Genomic DNA, 25,854 nt, shown 5'->3' on the forward strand with positions numbered 1-25,854 from the left:
ACTATGGTCCTGATGCTTCCTAACATCTACACTAACCAGTGTCAACACCAAAGGCACCAATCCACATACATGCACATGCACACACACACACACACACACACACTAATGCATGTGCTCACTCTCTCTCACACACACACACACACACACACACACACACACACACATACACACTAATGCATGTGCTCACTCTCATGCACAAATGCACACAAAAAACGATGAAGAAAGTAAATGCGTGCCCTTGATCAAACTCACAGAAAGGCTCTTAGACCCATATAAATTTTAACTGGTGACTTTCAGATTCATCCCTCTCTGGCGTCATCTGTAAGCTACGAGTGTGTGTCACGGGGCCATTGTAACATGGTTACTTCCTCAGTAAACTTAGACAACAGTGGAGTTCTTGTTTGGAAGACCTGCTAGAAGCTTCTTCCCAAAGGTCCAACAGCATGACCAGAACAATATGACAGTTATTTGGAGACTGAGAAAAGTGTCTGGGTAGATAAATAATAAACAATCAGGAAAATGATATGTGACCTGTCTCCTCCTCCTCCTCCTCCTCCCCCTCCTCCTAGACTCACTGCCTTTGCTCTGGAGCCAGACATGCATTCAGTTTAAGAAAAAAAAAACAGAAAAAACTGAGATGACCAAACACTCATGAGGCTGTTCTAATACTTGTGTGTGTGTGTGTGTGTGCGTGTGTGAGTGTGTGTGTGTGTGTGTGTGTGTGTGAGAGACAGACAGAGAGAGAGAGATGGGGTGTGTGTGTGTGTGTGTGTGTGTGTGTATGTCAGGGGCAATTGTGTTTATGGGATTGTGAATGGAGACAGGGAAAAGGCCACTCTGTCACCCAAAACAGAGCAGACAAAAGATTCTCATGTCCAGTCCAACAGCTCCTCCCACTGAATCACCCATAGACACACAGCACCCAGGATAGAGGGGCAGGGATGGGCCAAAGGTAGTGCCCCTCACTCACAGCCCCCATAAAGAGTGGTGAGAATCTGTTTTAAAGGTGATTCTGTGTTGGGGGGGTCGTATCTCCTGCATTGCATTGCACTGAGAGCCATTTTTATACTCGTGCACTGGGAAAGCCCTCCTGAAGCCCTTCACTGCCTCGCCATGTGTCAAATTTACCACGGGACTGTCAGGAATTTCATACTTTGCTTCCAAAACAGCTAAAGGAATGAGGGGGCACTGAGAGAGAAGAACACCCTGTGTGTGTGTGTGTGTCAGGGCTTGGGACAGAGTTTTCTTTGCCTCACTAGCTCACTCTTGCAAACTCTATGTGGAGACTTTTAGATTTTAGATGCATCCTGCGATGTAACTTCCGTTTTTCGCACTCTCCTGTCCTCTGGAGTGAAGTGACAGCCACAGAGATCTCCGTTTAAGATGTGCAGTGGCCACAGGCGTGCTGTGTGGCACCATATCCGTGGGAACGCCTGAGCGCGGCCAAAAAGAACGGGAGTCGGAGTTGTGGGATTATGATCTTGGGGAGTGTACTGGTGCTGCTGCACGTGTGTGTGTGGGTGGTGAAGGGCAGCCCAGGGGCTCCAGACTCGAGCCCGGCCCCCCGCCTGCCGCAACGATGCTGGGCTAGACGGCCCTGGGCCTCTGGTAACTGGAGCTGTACAGGTGAGCTAATTTTACTGGTGTACCCTAAGCATTGCGGTATGGGCATCGGAGAGGGTGAAACAATGGATTACTGATGCTCCTGAGACAACTTAGCTTTTGGCATAAAAAGAGAAAATGTGTGTGTGAGTGTGTGTGTTTGTGTGTGTATAAGTGGTCTTATTCTGTGGAGGAGGAACATGCGCTGGTTTCTCAGATGTGCCAAGCTAGTTTAAGTACATTTGATTGGTCACTGTTAGTCAGAACAGAGCAGTGGATTGACTCTGACTTCTTCATTTGACACATTAATCACATTAACGGTCTGACACCATGACAGAAGTTTCGAACGCATAGAGCTTGTAAGTGCACTGATCAATATCAAATATACCTTCAGGTGACCGGTTCTCCCCGGTTCTGTCAAAAAAGAGCTGTTTGTTTTGAAATAGCACTAACAGGCCATTTACAAACTGTTACCTAAGCCTGGTGGAAAAACAATCTAGGCAAAGGTGACATATTGATTTATTGTACGTCAGAGGTGTGGGCTGAATGGAGTGTGTGTGTGTGTGTGTGTGTGTGTGTGTGCGCTTATTTGTTAGTATTGGTTGTCTGTTGAGTTTGCTTGATGCGTGTTTCTGTTTGCCTGCCTGTTTGAGCTGAAGAGTGTGTGTAGGGTGTCCTGTGTCACTGTATGGACAAACAGAGCTCTGTAGTGACTTCAGCAGCTGGATACTGGTGCAGCATGCCTTCCTGCATGTCTTACACGTATAGTCACTGAACAGAGAACAGTCTGCAGTCATTACACCAGAGCCCAAATAGCAGCAGAGTCATGGGAAATGCATGAGTGTGTGTGTACAAACAGCCCTGAGGAGACTCATCCAAAAGGTATGGGATCAAAACCTGCTGCAAACAGAAACAGAGCTAAAGGTAGAGTAGAAAAAGCCACAGGGACAAGTGTTGACTTCATCTGAAGGTCCACAACAGAGGAATCAAGCATATTCCAGCAAAATCTCCTGGAATGTAAGAGATCCATGAGATGTTTCCTAGAAACATCCTTAGAATATTCTAACCTTCTTAGAACTCTTGCTGATACATTTCAATAAAGATTTTGTTTAAACATGCAAATAGAAAAGCTCTTACGGAAGCAATAAATAAATAAATAAACAAATAAATAAATAAGATTGCACACACAAAGGCATATGCCATAGCTTGCCACATTTTCTTCTCTCTCTCACAACATATCCTAGCAACGCTTTAGTGTCTTTGTTGAGCCTATTCAGACCACCATCACTCCGGTAGGAAAGCTGCCTTTATAAGCGATGTTGCTAAGATACAACCACATTATTTCAGGAGACATCCAGGATGGCCGTGAACTTCACTGCATTAAAGTGTGAAAAGAACATATCATGGCGTGATATTAATTTGCTGTTCACACAACGACATTTGTGAGGTTTAATGTGGAAAGAGGTGGAGCGTGGGGTGTGCTGTCACACAAAAAAAGTCTGAACTCCCTTTTGAAACCAACTCTTTGCATTTCCATTCATTCTCATAGCAAAGCAGACATCAGTAATGTGACCTGACAGCTGTGAATCAGACACACAGACAAACCTGTGCAGTCCTGGCCTCTCCTCTCTCATTTCTCAGGGTTTGACCCTGTTCCTCCCGACACTGACTGCTTTTCCATTCTTGCTTCTTAAAACTGAATCACTTATTGTGGTTAATGTGAAGCCCTCTCTGACTGGGGCAGCCTTTTGGTTTTTCAGATGGATTCAGTATCAGCTGTCAGTCAAAAGTATAAAAAAAGGTGCTGAGAAAGGTGACAAGAGAATGCATACAAAATGGATGAGAGTGTTAAAGGAGAATGAATTCAGTGTACTTCAGATTCTGACTGTTAAATCACAGTTTAAACTAGTCATGTGAACTGTAAGACATTTTAGGGAACAATGGCTCATTTGTACCTGTCCTATATCTGCTCTACGTCTTTGACAAATGCACTTTTATTATGACTTGGTTTAAGCACTGTGGGCTGTGATTTCATTCCTTTCATTTTTCTTCCTCCTCCTCCTCCTCCTCCTCCCTCTCTTAGACCCAGAGCCCTATCTGATCTTTGGCCAGGGGAGCACCATCCTGCAGATGAACCTGGATGGAAGGGAGCAGAGGAGAGTCGTGTTAGGGGTGGGACCCTCACTGCTTTTGGACTATCACTTAGCTGAAGAGAGAGTTTACTGGGCAGAGCAAAGCACAGGGGTTATCAGCAGGGCAAGACTAGACGGAACCCTGAGACAGGTAACACTCAAGGCAAAAATCAATGTTGTACGATTTCGAGGCAAAGAAAGTACATGTGGCATAGAGAATCGTTGTTGTGTTGTCAAATCGCAAGTTGATCTTCAGTTGCTCAGTCCAGTCTTACAGTGCAGAAATTAACCAGAATTTTCTGTCATTTGTGCATTATGAGCCTCGATTTGCCTGTCCGTCAAAGGGAGAATGCACTACAGAACAATGCTGAATGTGACTTCTTTTTGGCAAAGTATGTCTGAGGTTTCTGGCAGATTCCTGTGGAGGAAAGTCTCCTAACACAGGTCTGTCACATGTATCCAGAGGCTTCTCTCGTCAGGTAAAGGAATCTCTGGGCTAGCCGTGGACTGGGTGGCCAGTGCTGTGTTCTGGAGCAGTCTGCCCACGGGGACCATACACAGAATGGACATGGATGGGAAGAACCAGAGGGTTTTCCTTAGGCATCTCACCCAGCCTAGCAACATGGTTATCGACCCGAACGAAAGGTAACAGCATACAGCCAATGCTGTGACATGAAACACATGTTTATGCTACATTAGGCTAGCTAAAGTGCACTGGGAATTTTAAAACAGTGACAGAGTTTCAAGCTGTTAGCATGAGCTTGCCTTTAAGTTACGTTTAGGCCATGTTGGGGACAATAAAAACCGAAGTAATTTTTACTCAGCATGTCCAGTTAACTGCACATTGTGGGTGAAAGGTCAGACTGACTGGGACAACATGTCCACAACGTGTGTCTTTGTTTCCTCTGTGTTTCTGGTCATATGCTTTATTGACCAGCTGCCTTTTCTCCAGTGTCTGCACGAAGATTCAATGCTCTTTTTGTGTGTTGTGCCTTCAGACGGCCACATTCTTCCACATGTCTGACACTCAGGTATGGTCTGCAGGACTGTGTTGGACAGACAAACCCAGTATGGCCAGGCCTTCTTCTGAAGAACACAGAATGGTCACAGAGCCTATGTAGAACTCCCAGTCATGTTCACTAGTGTATAGGGTGACCATATGTCCTCTTTTTCCCAGACATGTCCTCTTTTTTGGGTCTAAAAAATGCATCCGGCCGGGATTTCTAAGTCGCCAAAAATGTCCGGGATTTGGCTTTTGCTTTCCGCAGTCACCATTCATTGTGTGTGCATTTGCATTGCTTTTACCTTTTTCTTGTCCCACCCTCTTGCATGCCACCAATGGCCAGTCATGTACGCTATCATGCCATAAACATTGGTTAAACTGCACCTCGTTCATTACCATTAACACTGCAGCAACAGCCAAGAGACCTTATGAAAGCCGTAACACTACCAAAACTTGAATGGAAAGAAATAAGGTCATCTTGCCACTGTTATTATGCTAGTAGTTATTTGCCTTATTAAAGACTAGCCAGCTATGTATTGCAGCAGTTAAGTACAGATGCAGTTTCACATTGCGTTGTCAAGCATCAGCCTTACATGCGCAACGACAGGAAAGTGACAGACACTTAAATTTCCCCACAAGTCAGGAGGAGGATGCATCCTCCCTCCCGCCCACCCTCTTTTTTGAAAACCAAAATATGGTCACCCTACTGGTGTATTTCACACCCTGTTACACAGCTTATAACTTTGTAGGGATTTAAAGAGGAAAAAAAAGTTTCCAGCTATTTAGGATCCTACTCAGATTTGTCATGCTGTGCACCATCACATTCTGAATATGAAGGCAGACAGTCATGTCTGGAAAAACAGGTTGGGTTCATGATCCCTGACAAGAACTTTGACAAGAGGTTCAATATTTTCTGCAAGCAGCGGCAATCATGTCCCAGCAGCATGGAGCTGGTATAGAACGGACACCGCAGACATGTTCATATACTGCTATTGTTTTGAGCTCATATTTCTTTTTATTAAAAAAAAGCAATTATGTTTTCAACACACATCTCCTCTTTCTCCAGGTTTCTCTTCTGGTTGTCAGGTGGTGTAACCCAAAGCATCCAGCGTTTTGATGTTGGCAGTGAGAAGGGTGCAGCGGTTCTGAAGGTTCCGGACAGGTTGAAAGCCTTGTCCATTGACCACAGAGACAAGAGGCTGTTCTGGCTTCAGCGCAGCAGAGGCAAACTCCCAGCCCTGGGCTCCTGTGATTACAACGGAAACGTCATTAACATCATCAGTCAGTCCCTACGGTAAAAAACAGCTGAAACTCAGATCTGGTTACATGGTCACCATCCTGTTGAGTTAATTTGGTCTCACTGGATTCATTTCCCTAACGATTTCACAAGAAGATCTGATATGTCTAGAACTAAACCAACTGACACTTGGTGAGAAATCTGTGATATGAATTTCCATCTTTTTGTTATGTATTGGAGAAAGAGAAGATTTTCTTCTTTCACCAAGTTTCCAACACAGATTCACATGACCATTATCCTCATTTTACTTACAGGGGTCAAAAATCTTTATTTCTTCCAAGTGATTTTTTTATAGTTATGGGGGAATCTGTTTTTTTTTTCTCTCACTGATGTTCCCTTCCCTGTGTCTTAGGTCACAGTTTCTGAAGATGTCTGTGTTCCTGGACTTCGTGTACCTGACAGACCCAGTGTCAAAAAGCATCATACGGTTAAACAAATACACGGGTCGTCAGGCGGAGAACGTCAACTCCAAACGAATGCTGTACCCACCCGTTGACCTCAAAGTGGTACATTCCCTCAACCAGCCAGTGACAGAGCATATTCTCTTTACTGCCCCAGGTTTGTTTTGGGAATTGAAATTTCCAGATGTTTCCAGTTTTTTTTATAACTAAGTATCTCTGACAACTAAGCAGAGTTTGTCTTTTTTTGAATCTCTCTTTAAAGGATAACATTCCAGTTGTCACCAATATACCAAGCGTAATCTTGATCTTTACAGATATTCCAGTGTTCCAGTGTATCAGTGATTAATTATCTCTACCTGCACATTCAACTTCATTTAAAAAACTTCTAGTGTCCTCACGTAAATGCATGTTACAGATGTGTCATGAAACTTTAGAGAACAACACAACAGCTTAGTTATTAATGGCATTAGAATGCAGTGTTTTGCCCCAAAGCTTAAAAATGTGATAACAGTAATGCAATCCACTGAGTTTTCTATCGCACAGGATGTGATCCACAGACCGGGAAGTGTGTGAATGTCTGTTCCAGTCACAGAGACCGAGGTTTCTGTCACTGCAGAGACGGCTTCACCCTCAGCAAGGATGGGCAGTACTGTGAAGGTAAAGCAGAGTGTAGTTCCCTGGCTGCTTAGTGAGACATGTAACCAAAATACAGTGAGACCTGTATTCAAACTGAAGTGAAATCTGTGACCAAAATTCAGTGAGACTCGTATTCAAACTACAGTAAGACATGTAACCAAACTACAGTGAGACCTGTGACACAACTGACAAAGTGTGAAGATAAAGGTGGTGAATACATGCAGGTGTACTGATTGAATGTGTCACTCTTCTCAGACGTGAATGAGTGTGCCCTGTGGAACCATGGCTGTTCCCTGGGCTGTGAGAATGTTCCAGGTTCCTACTTCTGCACCTGCCCCTATGGTTACCTGCTGCTCCCTGACACCAAGACCTGCTCAGGTAAGACGTAATGCCACATATTTGAATACATGGCAACTCTGCATTATAACCAAAATACATTTTGTTTCTGAAACTGAAATACGTTAGTGAAAGTAAGGAAAACAACAAAGTTAGTGAAAGTAAGGAAAACAACACTTATATGAAGAAAATGGGTAAAGAATGTATAGTGAGAAACTCTACTGTAGTTTGTGAGAGAAATAGCATTAAATTGGTTGAACCTGACTCAGTATTAATGCTTGAAACATGACAGTAGGTAAAGGACTGGAGGAGAGAGTCAGACATGAAGAAATCAGCAAGCAAACAAAATAAGAGAGGGAGGGGGGAGAGAGAGAGAGAGCAAGAGAGAGCATTTTTTTGCGCCTGTTGTTCTAGCTTGGTTGTGTCTTGGGGGGGCAGAGATAGAGAGAGAGAGAGAGCAAGAGAGAGAATTTGTTGTGTTCTTGCTTTTTTGTGTCTGTGAGAGAGAGAGAGAGAGAGAGAGAGAGAGAGAGATTTGTTTAAGTGGCCTGTTGTTGTAGCTGTATTGCTGGCCTGTATGCTGTGATTAGAGAAGAAGGTGACATAGTACTGGACTATATGCTGTGATTAGAGAGGGAGGTGACATAGCACTGGACTGTATGCTGTGATTAGAGAGGGAGGTGACATAGCACTGGACTGTATGCTGTGATTAGAGAGGGAGGTGACATAGCACTGGACTGTATGCTGTGATTAGAGAGGGAGGTGACATAGTACTGGACTGTATGCTGTGATTAGAGAGGGAGGTGACATAGTACTGGACTGTATGCTGTGATTAGAGAGGGAGGTGACAGTAATAAGGAGACATATTTAGTCAGCAGCCTTACGTGCTAAGTAGGTTAAGAGCACAACAATGGCTAGGCACAACTGATTAACCCAATCACTACCCAATCACTAACAGAAACACACACACACACACACACAGCAGACTAACAAATGAAGCTAACAATAACTATGGAATGTAGTTCAGTTGTGATTTTTTTAGTATGGCAGAATCCTCTTGTATAATAATAAAATAAAAGTGACACTGAAGCAAAAGATGAGTGGCCCACGAACATGTCACTCAGATCACCCAGAATATACAATCTATAGGACGCTTTGTTAAGACAGTCTGGGATCACTGTCCAAACAAACTGGTTCATTCAATCTCGTAAGGTCATGTTATACTGTTCTTCATCCTTCAGTCAAATCAGGTAACAGCTTAAAACGCTGAGAGCTAGTCATGCTTTAGATTAGAGTGAGTACAGTAGGTGCTAATGTGTCAGAGGAAATGTTTTCATTTGCCCAAAGCCTCGTTCAGCAGAGTAGAGCAGGTGTGCAGGCAGGACGTCAGTGGCAGGGTTCGGCTGGAGTCAGAGGGGGAGGTTGGTATGGTTACAGGGTGGCACCAGCTTAAGCAGGTGACTTAGCAAACACTCCTCTGTAAAGTTCCTCACATAGGCATGCTACTTGGTTACAGCTCCACCGGGCAGACAACTCCTACGACACACTTTCACCTTTACTGAAGCGATTATGACGTGACTTCAAAAAAGGATTTGACAGAGAGAGAGAGAGAGAGGGAGAGAGAGAGAGAGGTCCTTGCTAAGGAGCTTGTTTTCCACCAACCATCTGGTCACACAGACAATCGACATAGTGCTTTTACGCTCGTGATGCCTCAAAATAGAGTCTTTCTTTTCTTGTTTTAAAGGAGCAGTGAAGTGTTTGGGTTTCTGTTTTTTTTTTTTTTACCAGTAGGGCTCAAGTTACTGAACCAATACAGGATTTTGGATTTAAAAAGTCCCAAGTCTCAGAATCGAAATAACACAAAGAACTTTCAAATGAGAATTAAAAGCCCCAAAAGCCCCAAATAAATGAGATTATCACAGCTCTGTATGAAGCCCTCTCGCCTGGTCTCCTGCCTAAGCCTACAATCATCAGGGTCTGTTTGATACGTCTGCTCTTTTGACAGTGCCATGACTGCAGGACCCCTGTTTTGGATTCTGCTCCAAACCCTGTTTGTTTCAAATGATCTCTGTGTTTATAATATGTAGACTATACGTTAAGCTGTCATAATTTGCTATAACGTTTATGATTTGTAAATGATGAATAGTCTCAGTGCAGGACAGTGTGAGTTGATGTAGAATGATTTGGTGTACACTATAGAGGAGAGGACTCTAGAGTGTAGTTGATCTTACACACAGTCAAGCTGAGTTCCCTGTAACAGCTGATGGTATAATAAGCACAACAATGATGGAGAAAGACAGAAAAAAAACACAAAACATCTAATAACTTGACAAAGGCCTCTCCAGACCTCAGGAGCATGTGAGCTGGGGCTAAGCTACATACTGTGTATTGTAGGCACTATGAAAAATGTGCACTGAGAGCTTTCCCATGTGTGTTCGGTCATGTTACAATCCCAAAACACCTTTCAAAAGAAAACAAATTTCTTTCTGGTTTTTTTTTTTTTACTTTGCCCACTTATACACCAGACAGTTTCTAGATTCAACATTCACAGTTTGGGCTGAATCACATGGATTAGGGGTAGCTTAGCACCAAACAGACTTTCCTGCTTGTAAAAACAGTAAGAGGGTTTAGATTAAGGCTGAAGTTAGGCTGAGGACAGATGAGACTATGGCCAAATTAGGATGGGAGTTAAAGTTTGAGACTCTTCTGTTTACTCACTGCCTCTCCGCCCAACATATGCCAGATAACACACATATTAAGTACCAAATGTAGTAATCTGGAGAAATTAGGTGGTATGACTGAACATCTCTGAGTTGTTGTGGGGGAAACAGAGCAGAGAAACCATGCATGTGTGACCAGGAGTCATGAAGCAGGGAAAATTTAAAGTCATGAACTTGGGAAAAATTAAATTGCAAATTTCAATTATGTGTCCACACATTTACTCAGAACAGCAGTGTGTGACTCATGGGTCAAGAATGAGCAGACACGGAACTGCCCCAGTTACTGCACATGACTGTGTCACGTACAATGTCATCTTCTGCAAGGGACAACAATGCACATGTCTCAAAACTAGAGGGCCACTAAATCTTATTTGTCCGTTTTGAGTCTACTTTTCTGCACATTCTGTTTTGGATAACCTTTTATCGTCAGCTTTTTCCTGTCATCAATTTGAAACGCATCAATACACACTCACATAAAACACAAACACACAGATACACATAAATACACATACAAGGTAACACACGCACACACACACACACACAGACATGCCTCCTGGACCCATTCTTCTCCCCTGTCATTTCTGGGGAAAAGGGTGGTCCTTTCTTCCCTAAACTAGAAAAGTCCAGTGGACACTCTGAATCTAGCCACATGAGAACTAGCAATCACTAGTTTAAAGGAAACACCACAGCATGAGCGAAGCTTTAATGGATGGTTGTTCTACAGTTAGCAAAGGGAACAGTTGGCTTTTAAAACCAGTATAACCACTGCACGTTAGACAGGGCATCAATTCAGCATTAGGACCAGAGTGTACAATCATTTGGAAACACCATATAAACAATATTTTTTCCAGTGTTCAAGTTTTCCAATGACTTCTCCACTGTTCAAGTTTTCCCATTTTCCTAATTGAAACGTCTATTTCTAAAAAAAAAAAAAAAGACTCCATTTACTGTGGGTCATTTTAAGGGTTTATACATAGAGAGAAAGTCGGTCAAGCTGGAACCACTGAGCGCAGTTACTGCCTGCTTGTGAAGAACTTACTCCTCTCGCATATCTGGAAAGTTCGAATCCTTGAACTAAGCATATTATGTTATTAGCGTTAACGTACCACTGCTGCGCTACCTCTAACGGCGCCAAGTCTCTCCTCTTAGCCATGAGCGAGGTAGACGGTCTCTTACTGTCCACTCACTTTACTGCGTAACTTCACGTATTAATTTTCACATGTAAAAAAGTCGCAAACATAACTGCAATAACTTTAGGAGTACAAGTTCTCTCAGCAGGATAGTGATGTTCTACGTTACCAGCAAAGAAACCTATTTACGCTAAGGATAATCAGGTATAAGAGTAGACAGTGCCACCTACTGGCTAGTGAAAGGGTCGCATTGAAGTGTTCTGTTCTACAGGGCGTACTAACCTGAGTATTTACCAGCACACTTGGATCATAAAGCCAATCACACAATTGGCTGCAGTCGGGCTTTGATATATGTGGACCCCCAAGACCAGAGCTGACAAACATTGCTTTGAATGGTGATAGTGTTTATAATAAAAATAAATAAACATTTTTAAGAAAATCAATCAAGTAATTAAATGAAACATCATCACTTGTCAATTTCAAAAATGCCATCACAAAAATGCGACCCTTTTATCCCAGATACAGGCTCCTGTGCATTTTGGATCTTATCGGTCCAGAATTACACTCTCCATGTCTCCAGAAACATCTGGGCTTTTTCCAAGCCAGTGCTATGACTTGTATGTTCAGAAAAAGTTGATGTCTTTGTTTTTCTAATTTATTATTCACAGGTTTACTTAGAACTGGAAAAGACTTAGTTCATAAAGAAATTAACGAACGCACCTAATGCACACACCATTGCACACACACATCTAACGTCACTGTTTCTCAGCGAATATATTTATATTACGAAGATGTAAGCTTACTATAACTTATCTTTAATGATCAGAATGCCCTAGCATTTAGACAGCTTTTCACAGTATGGGCTGTTATTATTGCTCCTTCCTCCTCTATTTTCAAAACGGTGGCTCTTTCTTTCTGCCTCAAAATGATCTCTCTCTCTCTGTCTCTGTGATTCTGCAATGGTCCAATGGTCTAAATATTGAGAAAAAGTAATATCATAATTCTGCAGCAGTGCCACTGATTAAATGACTTATCACAACATATTCGTTGACAATAAGAAAAGGGGGCAATATTTTACATTTGAGTCTATTATTAATTGTCTCCTCTGTCTTTATTTTCTTTAGAGGCGGAGCCATGTGTGGACAAAGCTACACTGTGTGAACATGAGTGTGTCCGTACATTGGGAGAAGACCTGTGCCTTTGTCCTGAGGGATCTGTGCTACAACCAGATGGACACTCTTGCTCAGGTGCCTGAGTGTGTGTGTGTGTGTGTGTCTGTGTGTGTAGTGGTGTTTGTGTTTGTGAATGAAATATTCCAGGTGAAAAGAACACATGAGAACATGCAGGTTACACCAAATGTTGCAGTGTTCTCTTGCAGAATTAAATATAGAATGTGTTGACTTTTACTGTGCTCTCATCGGCAGGCTGCTCATCAGCTGATAATGGTGGGTGCAGTCAGCTGTGTGTTCCACTCACGCCAGGTAAATGGGAGTGTGAGTGTCATCCTGGGTACCAGTTACAGTCAGATGGCAAACACTGCACAGCAACAGGCAGGTCCTTAAGGTTACATAATGTGACACAATATGATTACAGCTCAGGCTGATTAGGTAATGATTAGGTCTCTCCTGACTGGACACAGGATTGCAAGGTGGTGACATTTCATGAATTCTCACTGGCTTGTTTGTGTCAGGACCAGCGCCATACCTGCTGTTTGCAAACATGGTTGATATCAGACAGATGACTATGGATGGGACCACATCCAGTAGACTAATAGAAGTGTCCAAAGGTGCGGCTATGGCGTTGGATTATGATCCTGTGCAGAGCAGGGTAAGGGAGTATGTGTATGCATAAACATGCATATGTAAACAAATATCCATTCATGATTTTGGTTTGTAAACAAAAGTAGTAAGCAAAGAAATAGACACCAGCCCATATGGAGTCTTCTCACCTGGGAGTTACAAAGTGTAAATGAAAAAGAACCTCTCAAAACAAACCTCATATATTTGTTGATCTTTTTACTCCTTTGTTTGCGGTTTTTGTGTATGTTTACAATATATGAGTTACATATATTATACTGTTATATAATTAAATATTTTACTGTATGTGTGTGATTGTGTGTGTATATGTGCATGTTTGTGTGTGTGTGTGTGTGTGTGTATCAGGTGTACTTTGCCAGTAGTACGCTGAGGCAGATTGAAAGAGCAGCACTGGATGGAGGTAACAGAGAGGTTCTTCTCTCCACTGAACTGGACTCCCCTCAGGGACTGGCCTTAGACTGGATCAACCGCAGATTATACTGGACTGACAGAGGGTGGGGACACACACACACACACACACACACACACACACACACACACACACACACACACACACACACACACTCACACACAATCTTCTCTTCTCTTCTCTTCTCTTCTCTTCTCTTCTCTTCTCTTCTCTTCTCTTCTCTTCTCTTCTCTTCTCTTCTCTTCTCTCCTCAAAGTCTTATTTGTACTTTATTTGTGCTTTATTTGTCTCTTCCAGATTATCCACTATTTCCTGTTGCAATCTGAATGGGCTAAACAGGAAGATCCTCATACAGAAAGATGTCCACAAACCACGAGGCATAGCTGTCCACCCACAGGCCAAGTGAGACTCTCTTTCTCTCTCTCTCCCCTCAAATACACTTAAATCCTACTACTGCTTTCCCTAAACCTACTCAAAACCATCACCTTCATCACCTCATAAAATGTCTATTAATGTACAAGTGGTTTTTGACTGGTTTAAAAAACAAATTGGTTATCATTCTGCGTAATCTGTGATGAAAACGTTTCTTTATGGCTCCAGTTTTCACACATTTATTGATCACTGGTGTCAAGTCCTGTCTTATGTCTATTTGGAGGAAGCTGTTCTGGACAGACGCGGGCAGTCATCCTGTGGTTGAGCGGTCTGGTCTGGATGGAGAGGACCGTTTGGTTGTGGTCAGTGCCGGACTGGTCTCTCCCAGCGGTCTGGCCGTTGACCACAGTGCGGAGCGGTTGTACTGGTGTGACTCAGGCCAAGGTCTGGTTGAATCTGCGAGGCTTGATGGAACTGACCGACGAACCCTGACAGAGAACCAAGTAGGTGAGGCTTCTGGGTCACTAAAACACACATAACAATATAAACAGATAACCATAAACATAATCATACACATAAACATAAAGCTTTTACATAAACACATAAATACATAACCATAAAGATGAACATAAACATAAACATAAAGCTTTTACATAAACACATAAATACACAACACGAGAACACATATGTATGAACAGGGGCACATATGAATAAAGTTGAATAAAGTTACATATTAAAATTTCTCTTGAGCATGTGTCATTGTGCTGGTACAAACAGACAGAATGCACACACGCACACACACACACACACACACACACACACACACACATAGACACACACACATAGACACACACACACACACACACACACACACACATAGACACACACATAGACACACACGCACACACACACACACACACACACACACACAGGGCATTGCTGACTGTTGCTAGTGTGATTCAGGTCATCCGTTGGGTGTCGCTGTGTTTGAGGACTTTCTCTGGGTGAGTGACTGGGAAGGTCATGTGATCTACCGTCTGGACAAGCGAACTGGTCACAACTCTGAGCGTCTCCATGCCGACGCCATGCAGCCAGCCGGACTTGTTATAGTTCACCCTCTCTCAAAGCCAGGTAAGGAAAGCCAGAGAGAGATTTTTCCTCTTCTGCTGTTTAATCAGTCATCTTTGAAAAAAAATCAAACATTTCTACTGTAATATTGTGGTAAAGAGATGAGTAAAAAAGCAAGAGCGTAAACAAAGTGTGAAAGGTGGTACAATGTTGCTTCCCCATGCGTGATCTTCTGTTTGTCTAATGTGGTTTTCTGAAGGGGCAGATTTCTGTCTTCATCAGAATGGGGGTTGTGCTCAGGTGTGTGAGCGTGAGCTGGGATTCGCACACTGCTCCTGTCATTCAAAATTCATCCAGTCAGCCGACGGCAAAGGGTGCCTGCCGATAAACGCATCCTTCACGGGTCAGTGAGAAAAACTGATAAACAAAAAAATAAAACCCCACAAATTCAAACTATGTTAATTGTTAACAATGTTAATTATAGTGTTAATTATAATCATTATACCATCCCTAGTCTCAACATTAGCCATCATTACAGTGTGGTAATCATTACAGAAGGAGTCCATCGGTAGATTTACTGTAGGTGATTAGTTAAATGTGAAATGCTTATTTTAACGTTATTTTAATGTTAATGAATCAGGCAATTATGATGATGATGACGATGACGAGTCCAGTGATAATTTGTCACTGAAAAACTCGACGCTGAATGATGAGAGTCGACCGCTGGGTGTGCCGACACTGCCCTCAGACAGTGACCAGGAACGAGATGATGGTCAAACACTCTTCACAGAGAAGATGGTATCAGGTACAAGGACCAGAGGATCACTCACAGCTTTGGTACCATAGTTGAGGATCATTTTTTCCCCAGTTAAAGAAATAACCAAAGGCTGAGCTGAGGAAAATACATTGTTATTAAATCAGCAATGGAAATGAGAAAAGGTGATTGTATTAAATATGTCTCCTCCCCAAAGATGGACATTTAGTGTAACCGGATGTTCTTGCTCTCTCTCTCTATCTCTGTCTGTCTGTCCTTCAGATCAGGATGACTGTTACTCTGTAAGGTGTGATGTGAATGCTGTGTGTGTACTCAAAGAGGGCAGTGCTGTCTGTCAGTGTTTGGAAGGTTTCACTGGGAATGGACAACTGTGTGTGGGTAAGTTTAGTTTAGTTTAAGAGTTTATTTGTCATATGTCGGTTAACACAGGGTCAACGGTACAATGAAATGTGTGAGAAGAGAGAAACAGGTCAACTCAGCAATAAGAGCACAAGGAGTAGAAGAGCAAAACAGGGGATTTAAAAAAAAAAAAAAAAAAAAAAAAAGAGTAGGGGAATAAGGAGTATACTAAGAAAGAAAATATAAAAGAGAGTTATAAATATATAAAAGGAGTTAACTAAGAAGAAAAATATAAAAAGTGTGTGTGTGTGTGTGTGTGTGTGTGTGTGTGTTTGTGTGTGTAATTCTGCATGTACTGTGTGTGTGGTTAAGGGTGTGTGTGTGTGAGTAAGTGTGTGTATCATGTGTGCTTGTGTGTGTATAACTGAATTGGTTACTATATGTTATTTAATGTATATATCTACTGTATGTGTCTGTGTTGTGTCCTGGTTAGGTGTCAGTTTATGGAGGTAGTGGTTATCGATTTTGTGTGTGTGTATCCACAGATGTGTGTGTGTGCTCCTGTTTGGATGTTTACTGTGAAAGTGGAAGGTAGTTATTGAGGTTATTGATGAGTGTGTTGGACTGTGTATACATGTGGATACACTGCTGTGTGTGTGTCTGTGTGTTAATGTCTGTTAGTTAGAGTCTCTGTGTAGGAATATTGATGACAAGCTGCTGGTGTATGTGCAAGTTATTAAAATAATGTGTGTGTGTGTGTGTGTGTGTGCGTGCACGTGTGCGTGTGTGTGTGTGTGTGTGTGTGTGTGTGTGTGTGTGTGTGTGTGTGTATGTATGTATGTATGTATGTATGTGTATATGGACAGACACAGATGAGTGTGCACTGGACTTGCACAGCTGTGATGTACATGCAGAGTGCCTGAACATGCTGGGTCAGTACCAGTGTAAATGTACCACTGGCTACACTGGATCAGGATTCAGCTGTGACAGTAAGAGTTCTCCTCTCTCATCAGCTCCTCTGCCACAAATACACGTCCTCTATCCCAAATACATCTCCTCTGTCTCAAATACACTGCTATATCTTAACACTGTAAACTACAGCTTATCTGATCTTTAAACTATGCTTCATACACAGCTGTGTGCACAAAGGGCAGTGCACACTGGATTTTCATCATTTCATATACCCCTTTCCTCTAAACGACCTCTTTCTCTCTGTCTAATCTGACATATTGGCTCTCTTGCTCTCTGTCTCTGTCTCTCTCTCTCTCTCTCTCTCTCCATATTTAATTCTTTCTCTCTGTCGCTTTCTCTGTCAGCAGTAGAGGATAAGGATGCTTCCTCTTTGATGAGTACCAGTAGTCCTTCAGATGTGACATCGCCATGGCAACACTCAAACATTGTGGTGTCCTGCCCCTCCACACATGACTCCTACTGTATGTATGATGGCGTCTGCTTCTACTTCCCTGAGATGGAGTCCTACGCCTGCAAGCAAGTAGCTCCTCCTGTCTACTCCTCCTGTCCTGTCCTCCTGTCTACCCATACTCCTGTCCTCTCGTCCACCTGTCCTCCTGTCCTGTCCACCCGTACTCCTGTCCTCTTGTCCACCTGTCCTCCTATCCTCCTGTCTAAATGTCCTGTCCTCCTCTCCTCCTGTCTACCCGTACTCCTGTCCTCTTGTCCACCTGTCCTCCTGTCCACCTGTCCTCCTATCTAAATGTCCTGTCCTCCTCTCCACCTGCCTACCCGTTTTCCTGTCCTATTGTCCACCTGTCCTGTACTCCTGTCTACCCGTGCTCCTGTCCTCATATCCTCCTGTCCTGTCCACCTGTCCTCCTATCCTCATGTCTACCTGTCCTGTCCTCCTGTCCACCTGTCCTGCAAACTGCACTGCATTCAGTCCTTCTATCAATTCTGTCAAGGTTTTAAATGATCAGAACTGTCCCAACAGTCCTACTTTGTCTTTCCTTCATTTTCTTTCATTTTTGTTTCTATTTAATTTCTATTCTGTTCCTATTCTTGAGTCCTCACTGCTTATTCTTAATAAGAGTCAAAGAGTCCAGGAGTCAAAGCTCTTGAGTCTTTACCATGATACTCAATACAGTACGGTGCCTCATTTCCTGTGAACAATCTTCCATTTTAAGGCTGTTTTCTATTTGTGATGTTCAGTAATGGGGTCATTTTGGGGTGCGCCCCTTGGCCTTTGTAAATCCATTTCTGAAACCTATTCCCATGGAACTAGCCCAGCCCCACAGCACAAAAAGATAAAACTATGACATTGTGGCGTGGAAACACAGTGCATTGCATCATATACTGCAAATTGTAGGCACTATTGGTGAAAACAAGCCATTACTTATATTCAGAACAATACAGAGATGGATCATTTTTATATCTGTCATGATAAAATGGGATAGCTAAATATCTTATTGAATTTTGATTAGTTTTGGTCATCTCAGATAGCTTTTAGTCATATCATTTACGATCTGAATGTGGTCCATCTTGTTTCCCCTGTCACTGGTTGGGGCCTATTTCTCCCTCTACGCCCTTTTTTTAAACATAGGTTGCGCACCACTTTCAGCCACTTCAAATAGGTGCCTATATTACCCAGCTGTTCCAAATGCGATTTTTACTGCAGCCTCCGGTCCAGTGTATTTTTCTCTGTCTGCACGCGTTGCCCATGGGTGGACCTCCACAGAAGGTTTTCAAATGCATCTCGTGTGCCATTGGCTTGTATAAGCAAAATAAATGCTGCATTTGTAAAAATGCATTTACAGCATTTAATTTAATACTAACTATTTGTAGCGAGCAGGATCAGAACTAAACTATGATGAACTTGCGGTGTTTTCTTGGTGAAAATCACACCACCAAACAGAAATGGTCCGCCAATTATTTCTAGCGCGTTGGTTCCGCTTAGTACTGTGTCTGCATCGCCGCTGGTTTCTTGTTGCTGATTGCTTAAGTGGAAAAAAAATGGAGAATATGTCAGCTGTTTATGCTGTTTAACAGCCAAAGGCAGATTTTTATTTTATTTCATTAACATTTGTTTTATTTTTTTGAATATATTTTATTTCCTTCAGTTTCCAGTCTCCTCAAGGCTAACTCTTTCTGTCACCCCAGCTATCACAACCATTAGACCTACGAATTTAACTTCATTTCAACTTGAATTCTAGCAACTCAACTTCATTTAGAGAGACCAACAGCTTTATTTAAACATCTGGCTAGTGTCTGACAGGATGCAACACAATGAATGCATCTAGAGACCACACCTCTGTATTAACACTGATGAGACTGATTTGCCTGTTTAACCCTAATCTGAAATCTAACCAAATCTAACTCTTGGTGTACTGATAAAAGGCAGGTATCTTACATTTTGCAATATCCAGCAGTCACATCAAATTAAATCTTAGGTATATTCAGTAGTTTGCGATGAATCTTATGTAGCTCTCTGTGAGTGATCAGAGACATTGGCTGTTTTACAACGATTTTAAAGAGCTTCTTCAGGTAAGATTTTTCTTTAGGAAACAGAGGATGCTTGTAGGAATGGCTTTGACTGCTGCTCCAAGCTTAGGATGCTGCTGGGACATGAGGCCCAGGTTTTATGAAGAAGGCATGAATGATGAAAGGACAGTGAACACTCAGGAATACTGGGACACAACCCTCAGTCAGGGACAGGGAATTACGGGTTGGATGCCTGTTCAGTTTCTATAATCGTGTCTTGGATTATCTCTAAATTAGGAGTCCAGGCATGCAGGCCATGTCTGAGCCATTGTCTCTCCCTCCTCAACTGAAAATGACCAAGAGCAGGGACATTAGCATAGAATGGCCAGTAGGTGTCAGTACTGCTCAAGAAATCAGTCAAACAGTTTTTTCAGCTGGTGGAGTGTGAGTGTGTGTGAGTGTGTATGTGTATATACATGCATGTGTAGAAGCACGTGTTTTTATGTATATGTTTGTATCTATGTGTGTCTGTGTGCCCATGTGCATGCATCTTGTGTGTGCGCGCGTGCATGCAGATATGGATGTTAGTACTTATGTGTGTGTGTGTGTGTGTATGTGTTTGTGTATTTATGTGCATCTATATGTTGTATGTGTATTGTATGTTTGTGTGCATTAACTTGTATGTGTATTTATGTGTACCTGGGTTTGTGTTTTATGTGCGTGTGTTAATGTGTATTTGTGTGTGTGTGTGTGTATTTATGTGTTATATTTATGTGTATCTGTGTGTTATGTGTGTGTGTGTATTTATGCGTTATGTTTACGTGTATCTGTACATTTTATGTGTATTTGTGTTTTTGTGTGTGTGTATTTATGTGTATTTGTGTGTGATATTTGTGTGTATCTGTGTGTATTTGTGTTTTTGTGTGTGTGTATTTATGTGTATTTGTGTGTTATATTTGTGTGTAGCTGTGTGTCAGGCTACATGGGGGAGCGGTGTCAGTTCAGTGACCTGGAATGGTGGGAGTTACAGCAGGCTGAGGAGGAGAAGAGGAGAAACATGGTCATTGCTGTCTGTATGGTGCTCCTTGTCGCCCTGCTCCCCGTTGCTGCCTGTGTCACCTATTGCTACAGGTGAGAGAGACCCAGCCAATACCTGCCTTATAACCGCTGATCTCATGCCATACAGTGTATACGCATTTCAGTCTAGAGTCATATGAGGTTCATGAAAAAGTGTTTATGTATTAAATTTCCATATATTACACTAGTCATCACTACTATACAAGGGCTTCTTCAGTGCCAAACACAGATGACACATATCATATCATACATACAGCACGGATATTATACACATCACACATATTACACATATTATGGCTACTGTATTGAAACTATGGACACAAAACTGAGAAAAAAGGAAAATGTTGAGCTGACAGAATACAGAACAATTTATAAAACAAACTATACAAAAAGTCAAGTTTAAGGAAAAGGAGTAATACAGCAGTGATAGAAATATGATGAATCCATTTCCCAGATAAGCTGCCTCTTTGCTGGGCTCCGTTCTTTCCATCCTGGCTCCATTTATCTGCTTTATGAGGTGAATCGCAACCGAAACACAGGCGTTTAATCGGCTATCAGATGACTAACAAGAGATTAAAGGTCTGACCCCTCCCCTTTGGCATGTACACACACAGACACACACACACGCGCACACACAGGGGAAGAGCTGCTTCCCGTCAGCAGTGCTTAATTGGCTGAATCTTTTTTGCGGATGTTTGGGTGGCTTAGCGACATTAGGCTGCCTGTCGCACCTTTTTTGACTCACAAAACAGGCTCCTCATTTGTGCCACTGAAGCTTCCGCTTGCCTGCCTGTCTGAGTCGCACGCTTTCAATTACATGCTTGGTTTAGCTTGTACTACAGCAATTACGTGTCAGAATAGGTCATGGCGGCAGCCCTAAATGGACCTGCTCAGCTATAACCTTATTTAAACGCTACATGGCTGCCAATATTTTGGACTCAAATGGCCTTTCACACTCCACTGCTTTTGTTTTCCTTTTTTTTTTACACCTTTCTTTTTCTATATATCACTCTCCTCTCTCTCTTTCTCTCTCTCTCTCTCTCTCTCTTCCTGGTGCCATTTCATTTTTCTATCAAACACACACACACACACACACACCTGCCCAAGCAGTAAATGGCCTGTTGGTTGAGTTGAAGAGACCGTATGTAGTGTCAGTGTTCACGGGTGTCTGAATGGATCACTCATATCAAATATACGTTATACTAATTAAGTGATTTACTGCATATCTGCGTATTCATATCCTCCTCTCTCTCTCTGTCTCTGTCTCTCTGTCTCTCTCTCCTTTAAAAATGAGGGTACACAGTAGTGACTGGATCTATAGATTGGCTGTGCTAGTCTGGATGGTTAGCAGTGTGCTGGTGTACAGAAAAGCGCATAAGCTACAGAAGGCACAGAAATCCCATTTCCATACATATGAGGGCCAATATTTTTCCCAGTCATTCCATGTGAGTTGCTTCAGTGACACCGATACTCTTACACAGAGCAGAACTGAAAATGCCATGAAAAGAATAGGTCACAGAGTGTTTAAGTGTGTTGTGATGGCACATGATCAAATGTGACGATGTGTCCCATGTTTTTTTGTCCGTGGAGTCTAAACACTGACCTTATGACTTCTCAGTGTCCATGTGTAATGCATGATTGGAGGTTTTGGGAGCGGAGCAGAGTTGAGATGTAGGGTAAATAGCATAGCCAATGAACTGATGTAGGTTGAGTTATCTTATGAAAACATACGAATGCTGAGTGGATGTTTGGTGATGAAAACGCTCCAGCCTGGTCAGCTAAGATTATTTTTAAATGTGGTGATTGTGTGTTGTCAGATTGTGTGTTGTGAATTTTTTTTTTTGTGTGTGTGTGTGTGTGTGTGTGTCTTACACTTTTCCTCAGTGGCTTTAACAAAACTGTCACAAACAAAACAGCACACTCAGAGATCAGTGTGTAAATATGTAAATGAATAATATAAAATGAATATAAATAATGTATTTTTAAATCTCTTCATGCATGTTGTTGTATGTGTACACTGGCAAATTAAAATGCTCAGACTGGGGCATGTGACATGCATGCTGATCTGAAAGACAAAGCAGGATGATTAAGGTGGAATACTTCATATTAACTGTGATGCCTTTCTCAGTGACTTCTCCACTGCTGTGTCTATGCTAATGCTAGTGGTGTGTATGCTTTGTATTACAGTTTAAATACACACATGCAATTAAATCCCCCACTGCACTCTCAGTCACTGTTACACCACAACAGTTTCACTGTTAGACCACAACAGTTTCACTGTTAGACCACAACAGTTTCACTGTTACACCACGACAGTTTATCTGTTACACCACAACAGTTTCACTGTTACACCACGACAGTTTCACTGTTAGACCACGACAGTTTCACTGTTAGACCACGACAGTTTCACTGTTACACCACAACAGTTTCACTGTTACACCACAACAGTTTCACTGTTACACCACGACAGTTTATCTGTTACACCACAACAGTTTCACTGTTACACCACAACAGTTTCACTGTTGGACCACGACAGTTTCACTGTTAGACCACGACAGTTTCACTGTTAGACCACGACAGTTTCACTGTTACACCACAACAGTTTCACTGTTACACCACGACAGTTTCACTGTTACACCACAACAGTTTCACTGTTACACCACAACAGTTTATCTGTTACACCACAACAGTTTCACTGTTACACCACAACAGTTTCACTGTTACACCACGACAGTTTATCTGTTAGATCACGACAGTTTCACTGTTAGACCACAACAGTTTATCTGTTACACCACAACAGTTTCACTGTTACACCACGACAGTTTATCTGTTAGATCACGACAGTTTCACTGTTAGATCACGACAGTTTCACTGTTAGACCACGACAGTTTCACTGTTAGATCACGACAGTTTCACTGTTAGACCATGACAGTTTCACTGTTACACCACGACAGTTTCTCTGTTAGACCACGATAGTTTCACTTTAAAAAAAAGTTACTCATTTGCATGATTTTGTATGTATCCACCAATCTATTCTGACATTTTTGTTTTTTTTAAAAGAACAGGTTCACATAAAAAAACCATATAAACAGTTCTTTTTTCCTAATATTTTGTTGGTTGTTTAAGTTTCAAAACATTTTGGATGATTTGCAATAGAAATGTGTTGAGATAAAAACAAAGATCTGAGCAATGCTTTCACAAAGTTTATAAAAACAAGTTTTAAAGTGAGAAAAAATGTGGATTTTTTTGTGTCTCAGGTCTAGGAAATTTTTCCAGAAACATCCAAATGCAGATAACATGAGTGAGACGAGCATGACTGAGGACAGTACAACAGACACAACATCTGCTGCAACCCCACAGGTAAAATCACATCTCCTCTTTCTGTCACCTCTCTCTCTTTGTCTCCTCTCTTCTTCTCATCTTTCTGCACAAACACTGATTTTGTGTTCTGTATTTTGAGAGTGAACACATGCTCCACATGGTTATATCAGGTTATATTTTGTGTGTATGTGTGTGTGTGTGTTTGTGTATAGTTCTATGTGGTGCTGGAGCGTGGGGTTTGTGCTGATGGGAAGGTCCTGCATGTTGTGGGATGTCAGAGAAGAATAGTGTGTCCTTCCTGCTCCTCAGAAACAGGTCAAGTATTGTTCTCTTCAGTCAGATTTACCTTTAACTCACTGTTTTTTCACTTCCCCTAACCCTACCTCTCTCTTCCCTTAACCTGACCTCTCTCTTCCCTTAACCTGACCTCTCTCTTCACCTAACCCGACCTCTCTCTTCCCTTAACCTGACCTCTCTCTTCCCTTAACCTGACCTCTCTCTTCCCTTAACCTGACCTCTCTCTGCCCTTACCCTGACCTCTCTCTTTACCTAACCTACCTCTCTCTTCCCTTAACCTGACCTCTCTCTTCCCTTAACCCGACCTCTCTCTTCCCTTAACCTGACCTCTCTCTTCACCTAACCCGACCTCTCTCTTCCCTTAACCTGACCTCTCTCTGCCCTTACCCTGACCTCTCTCTTCCCTTAACCTGACCTCTCTCTTCACCTAACCCGACCTCTCTCTTCCCTTAACCTGACCTCTCTCTTCCCTTAACCTGACCTCTCTCTTCCCTTAACCTGACCTCTCTCTTCACCTAACACGACCTCTCTCTTCCCTTAACCTGACCTCTCTCTTCCCTTAACCTGACTTCTCTCTTCACCTAACCCGACCTCTCTCTTCCCTTAACCTGACCTCTCTCTTCACCTAACCCGACCTCTCTCTTCCTCTAACCCGACCTCTCTCTTCTCCTAACCCGACCTCTCTCTTCCCTTAACCTGACCTCTCTCTTCACCTAACCCGACCTCTCTCTTCCCTTAACCTGACCTCTCTCTTCCCTTAACCTGACCTCTCTCTTCCCTTAACCTGACCTCTCTCTTCCCTTAACCTGACCTCTCTCTTCCTCTAACCTGACCTCTCTCTTCACCTAACCCGACCTCTCTGTTCCCCTAACCCGACCTCTCTCTTCCTCTAACCCGACCTCTCTCTTCCCCTAACCCGACCTCTCTCTTCCCTTAACCTGACCTCTCTCTTCACCTAACCCGACCTGTCTCTTCTCCTAACCCGACCTCTCTCTTCCGCTAACCCGACCTCTCTCTTCTCCTAACCCTACCTCTCTCTTCCTCTAACCCTTCCCCTTACTTGTCTTGACAGGACGCGTTTGTTCTGTTCTAATTCACCTGCTGTGTTTTATCTATCTGAGTTTTCCTGTCCCATTGCCCATTCTAGTCATCCTATCTTACTTCTCCCATCTAAACTGATTCAGCCTGTTACCCATCTTATCTCTTCACTCTCACCTCTTTCCTTCCCCAAATGATCTCCCCTTCCTTCCCTGTTGCATTTTTTCCTGTGGTGTAGCATAACCTTACATTATTTTCCTGTGGTGTAGCATAACCATACATTATTTCCTGTGGTGTAGCATAACCTTTCTTATCCTCGATTTCCACCTCATCACTGACCTCTGTACCGTTTGTACTTAGTGTTTTTCTTTTATGTCGTGTTTCATGTTGCGTCTGTAACTGAGTGCTAGAGGCCAACTGTCTGTACTTCCATACGTACCCCATCTCTAATGGATGCATCACTCAAAACTCTACAGCAGAGAGTGCGGTGTCAGAAGAGACCACGACTTCACCCAAAGACAACCACTGCTTTGAGTCAGGTGTGGGTCAAGCTAACAACTATGCCAACAAACCTGGAGTTCATCTCAAGGTCACTGACAACCTCATATTCCTCGATGATCCACAACCTCCTTCACCAGAATTAATCTGA

The 25,854-nt window shown here is 42.5% G+C and overlaps 1 protein-coding gene across 1 annotated transcript; it reads left to right on the top strand.

The window, feature by feature from the left end:
- The first annotated feature begins 1,604 nt into the window (after nucleotides 1-1,604).
- Nucleotides 1,605-25,854, top strand: egf (epidermal growth factor). The gene is made up of 23 exons (XM_030794277.1): nucleotides 1,605-1,626; nucleotides 3,686-3,885; nucleotides 4,198-4,379; nucleotides 5,804-6,031; nucleotides 6,387-6,592; nucleotides 6,979-7,092; nucleotides 7,327-7,449; nucleotides 12,382-12,504; nucleotides 12,682-12,807; nucleotides 12,948-13,084; nucleotides 13,420-13,568; nucleotides 13,781-13,885; nucleotides 14,139-14,362; nucleotides 14,819-14,986; nucleotides 15,183-15,326; nucleotides 15,564-15,728; nucleotides 15,960-16,076; nucleotides 16,910-17,026; nucleotides 17,357-17,525; nucleotides 20,439-20,603; nucleotides 23,807-23,909; nucleotides 24,083-24,185; nucleotides 25,610-25,854. Exons 2-23 carry the CDS (start codon nucleotides 3,733-3,735, stop codon nucleotides 25,852-25,854), a joined length of 3,366 nt encoding a protein of 1,121 aa, XP_030650137.1. The 5' UTR covers nucleotides 1,605-1,626; nucleotides 3,686-3,732.

This window comes from Chanos chanos, chromosome 1, assembly GCF_902362185.1.
Source record: "Chanos chanos chromosome 1, fChaCha1.1, whole genome shotgun sequence".
Taxonomy (NCBI): domain Eukaryota; kingdom Metazoa; phylum Chordata; class Actinopteri; order Gonorynchiformes; family Chanidae; genus Chanos; species Chanos chanos.